Genomic DNA, 4,337 nt, shown 5'->3' with positions numbered 1-4,337 from the left:
AACTGTCACCATTGTTTCTGCCTACTGAAAAAGCAGGCAAAGAAAATGGCAGATAATAGGTAGAAGACATTTAATGTTTAAGCCTGTGTGGACAGGGAGTGGTAGGGAAAAGATCTTAGGGCCCATCACATCTCTAGCTGGTGTGCTTGAGAAAAAGGAAGAATTCCATGGGAAATAAGGTCTGGAAGTGGTGTGCAGAAGAGAATTATTTAGGTCCATCTCCTAGGAATATGCCCATAGTCTCAGTATCCTGAGATTTCCAAGGGAAATCCATCACTTTGTAAGTTGAATTTTTGAGAGGTAGAATCATCAGTTACCTATGAGTTTTTCTAGAAGGGTGAATCTTCCTTCCAGCAAGCAGCTTCATTGCCTTACCATGAGCTAGACATTTCACTGTTACTGGTTTCTTCTTTCATTTTTATGAAGGTTCATTAATTTGGGAATGATACTTTCCAGGAGATAGATATATGGCAAGAGATAAGGAAGGCCTATGAAGTCAAGTGTATAATTATGAGCCAAGTGTACAGTTATTTTTGGACTCACCCCATGATCAAGGATTAAGATTATTTTCTGTCACAGCCTAGTCTGATACCACTTACTGAGTGTCTCTAAGCTAGTTATCAGAGGCAGAAAGGGATAATTGTCAATTCACCCAACTAAATGAAAACATAATCTATCCCAGTTTTTCTCAATATGGAAGCATGATAGGACCCTGCAGATTCACTTGGGAACAGCTTTTCCAACTAACACACCTGGGATTCATTAAGGACCTGCGTAATTACAATATCATGGAATAATTTGCTGAAGGTATAGATATGTATGTGTGTATGTGTGCACAAACTTCAATAAAAGGGGTGATATCTGGTATCTATGGGGAAGGGAAGAAAATTGGGTTGTTAATGTTAAGAAACAAGAGGAACTTAGTTTCAAGAAAAACAATGAAGAAACCTCTTGCCATCACCTTTAGTGGTCTTGACTACTACCCTGGTGTGTTCCATACCTCATTCCAATGACTTTTCTCAGCACATTCTTTACATCCTTATTTCTCAAGCTGTAAATCAAGGGATTCAGCATGGGGATGACTGTGCTGTAGAACACAGAGGCCACCTTCTCCTGTGCCATGTTGCTGCTGGATGCTGGCTTGAAATACATGACTATCATGGATCCATAAAAGACCCCAACAGCTGTGAGATGAGAACCACAGGTACTAAAGGCTTTGGACCTGCCTTCAGCTGATGGTATTCGAAGAATGCTGATGAGTATGAAGACATAAGAGATGATGATAGCCATAATTGTTGCCAGTGCATTAAATCCACCTAGAAGTATTACCAGAAACTCACTGATGGAGGTACTGGAGCAGGAGAGCCTTAGGAGAGGAACTATGTCACAGAAGTAATGGTGGACGACATTGTCCCCGCAGAAGGAGAGTCTGATTATGGACATAGTGTAGGCCATAGCTCCAACAGTTGCCATACTATAGACTCCAGTCACCAGCACACTGCAGACCTTTTGGGACATGGTGACATTGTAATGCAATGGACTACAGATAGCTACGTATCTATCATATGCCATGGCAGTCAGCATGTAGCACTCAGCAATTGCAAAATCACAATAGAAAAAAAGTTGTGTCATGCATGCAGGGTAGGAAATAATATTTTGCTCCAATACAAAGTTTCCCAGGAGTTTGGGGGTAACAACTGAGGAATAAAAGAAATCGATGCATGCCAAATTACCAAGAAAAAAGTACATGGGAGTGTGGAGCTTGGAATTAAAAGTGATTATGAGGACCAAACCGAGGTTTCCCAGTACACTGACCACATAGATCCCTAGAAATAGGAGGAAGAGAGGCAGCTGAAGTTCTGGTTCATCTGTTAATCCCACAAGGACAAACTCAGTCACTGCAGAATAATTTTTTCTGGCCATTTCCTTCAGGAAACAGAATATGAAACTAGGAACAAGAAAAATCACAGGAAGTAAGAAAGCTATGTGTTGTGATAGGGAAAAAAAATCCAAAACTGATAATCAAACAAAAAATTTAATGCTTGTCAATAATAAACTTGTGAATAATACATTTCATATCAGGATACTGTTACTTCCAGCCAAAGATTATCCTTACGTGTACAGAATCAAAGAATAAATGCAATATGATCTTTAAAATAATTGGGAAATATCAGAATAGGGCAAAGGTGCCAATGCTTTTTGTGCCCTCAAAGATTTTTTTCAGTGTCTGAATCAAACAGAAACTCAGAAAGTATGGATTGAACTGCCTCTACCTGTTACGGTGTTGGAATCCTAGGCTGGTAGCATATGGTTTTATTAAGTCATAGAAAGTGATTTCAGGGTTAGTGCTGAGTCTTTTTTGTGCACTGGGATCTGGTTTCTCCTGGAATGCAGAGTACTCCTCAAGGAGAAACTTTAGTTAGTGAAAGCATTTCTTAGGGTCAGGATCCCTAGTCCCAAAAGGAAGTGCAGGGCTTATGAAGCTTCAAGTGAAGCATTTAATTTATTAATTTAATTAATTATCAGTTTAATTTGTTCAACTTAGTTCTGGAGTTCTTGATTGAAATGAATTAGTACTCCTTTATGTGTGTGTGTGTGTGTGTGTGTGTATATATATATATATATATATATATATATATATATATATATATATATATTTTCTTTCTAGGAAGAGTTTTTGATCTGATGTGGGTGCCTCTTAGGAAAACAATGAAATATAAAATCTTGGAAGAAAAGCTAGTTTTTTCTAATGTCAAACATTGTACATACCACAATAAACAGAAAACCCTTTTCCTCCAATTTCAGTTGTTTTGGCTTAAGTATTAACCACACATATTTTGGCCAACAGAAGTTTTACTAGAATTTCAATTTGTGATTCTCCTAAATAATGCTACTTCACAGTGAATGTTTTAGGAAAGTATGCTCAGCATTTATGTACTTACTTGAATGTTGTCAGAAGCAGAGTTGTGGCTCCCACTTAATTTACGTTTTCCTCTTGTAATATTGGATAAATTCACATAGTCAACTTCATGTCAAACACTGTCCAGTACCTTGCTGATTTTGTTTGTAGTATGATGTTATTAGGACATAACATCAAAAATTCAAATAACTATTTAGAATGAAGAAATAAATCCCCCTCTTTCCATCTCTAAAGCTAGGTTCCTGCACTGGCTGTGTCACTAACTCACTGTGTGACTTTGGGAAAGACATTTCTCTTCTCTTCTATGGATTTGGGCTGATTATCTCTAAGGTCTGTTTCAGCTCTATGACTGAATGATCCTGTGGTTCTATCCTAAGTGAGTAATAATAATATCCCCTTCCACCTCCTGATGCTGTGTTGCCTTTCCTATGCAAGGGAATACTTTGATTAGTTTGTCAGACACAGAACACCAGGGAGATGGATGAGTACAGTATTCTCTCAGGATCACAGGATTCCGTGGAAGACTCTCAGAGGTAAAATTCTCCTGACAAGGAAAAAACAAAACAAAACAAAACAAACAATGACTAAGTTATACTTGCCCTCAAAATAATTGGTCTCTCAAAACATGAGAATTTCCAATGTTCAGAACCAAAATTTCTATCTTATTCCTAGAAGTAGAAAACCTTTTGCAGAAAAGAGGTATGAGTCCTCTTGTCTGGAATGATCGTAGGATTATCACGAAGATGCGTGGCAGTTTGGTGAGGGTGCTCTCACTCATCTCTGTGCTCCAACCAGTACAGCATAGTAACTCTTTCTTTGCTATTTTTAACTCTTTGTGCTGTACCTAAAGTCCTTTAATATTCACTAAACATCCTAGTAGAAGCAACAATAATCCAGATAGGAAGATCCATCTCCTTTCTAAATATATTCTTCACTGGTTTTGGTGCAGTTTTACAGGAGGGATCTCACCAGAATCCTCACCAGAAATAGAGCCAGATGTTTTGTTTTTGGTCATAGCCTCTCAGAGTCAGTCTAACTCTTACCAACAGAGAGGTCTTGGGGCTTCTGGACTTCTTACATCTAAGGACTTCATTTTCTTGGAAAGGGGGTCTTTCTCTTGAGAAGATTAGGCCCTCATAAAGGACATGCTCTGAGAGAGAATTTATTTTTGATATAATTCTTCACAGAGTTTTTCCCTATTAAATCTCACAATGCTCAAGGCAACAAGGGTTTCCAGATGAATCAGGCAAAACTAATTGCTTTTTTCCCTGTTTTTCCCTCTTTCTATCATCATTGATGTTTCCAACAACAATTACCTTTGTAGAAATCAAATCAAATAGATTAGTGATAATGCTTTTTCTGGTTTTTAAAGATACCATTATGCAAAATACCAGAAAGTGCCAGGCTTTCATAAAGG

The 4,337-nt window shown here is 38.0% G+C and overlaps 1 protein-coding gene across 1 annotated transcript; it reads right to left on the bottom strand.

The window, feature by feature from the left end:
* Positions 1-963: 963 nt before the first annotated feature.
* Positions 964-1,923, bottom strand: LOC119537337 (olfactory receptor 151-like). The gene has a single exon (XM_037839837.1). The coding sequence runs from the start codon at positions 1,921-1,923 to the stop codon at positions 964-966; it is 960 nt and encodes a 319-aa protein (XP_037695765.1).
* Positions 1,924-4,337: the final 2,414 nt, after the last annotated feature.

The sequence above is a fragment of the Choloepus didactylus genome, chromosome 6 (assembly GCF_015220235.1).
Source record: "Choloepus didactylus isolate mChoDid1 chromosome 6, mChoDid1.pri, whole genome shotgun sequence".
Classification (NCBI taxonomy): Eukaryota; Metazoa; Chordata; class Mammalia; order Pilosa; family Megalonychidae; genus Choloepus; species Choloepus didactylus.
This window is presented reverse-complemented; position numbering and strand designations above follow the sequence as displayed.

What these genes read in the sequence shown, in the direction of transcription:
- LOC119537337 (XM_037839837.1), bottom strand. Translation starts at nt 1,923, where the DNA reads ATGGCCAGAAAAAATTATTCTGCAGTGACTGAGTTTGTCCTTGTGGGA.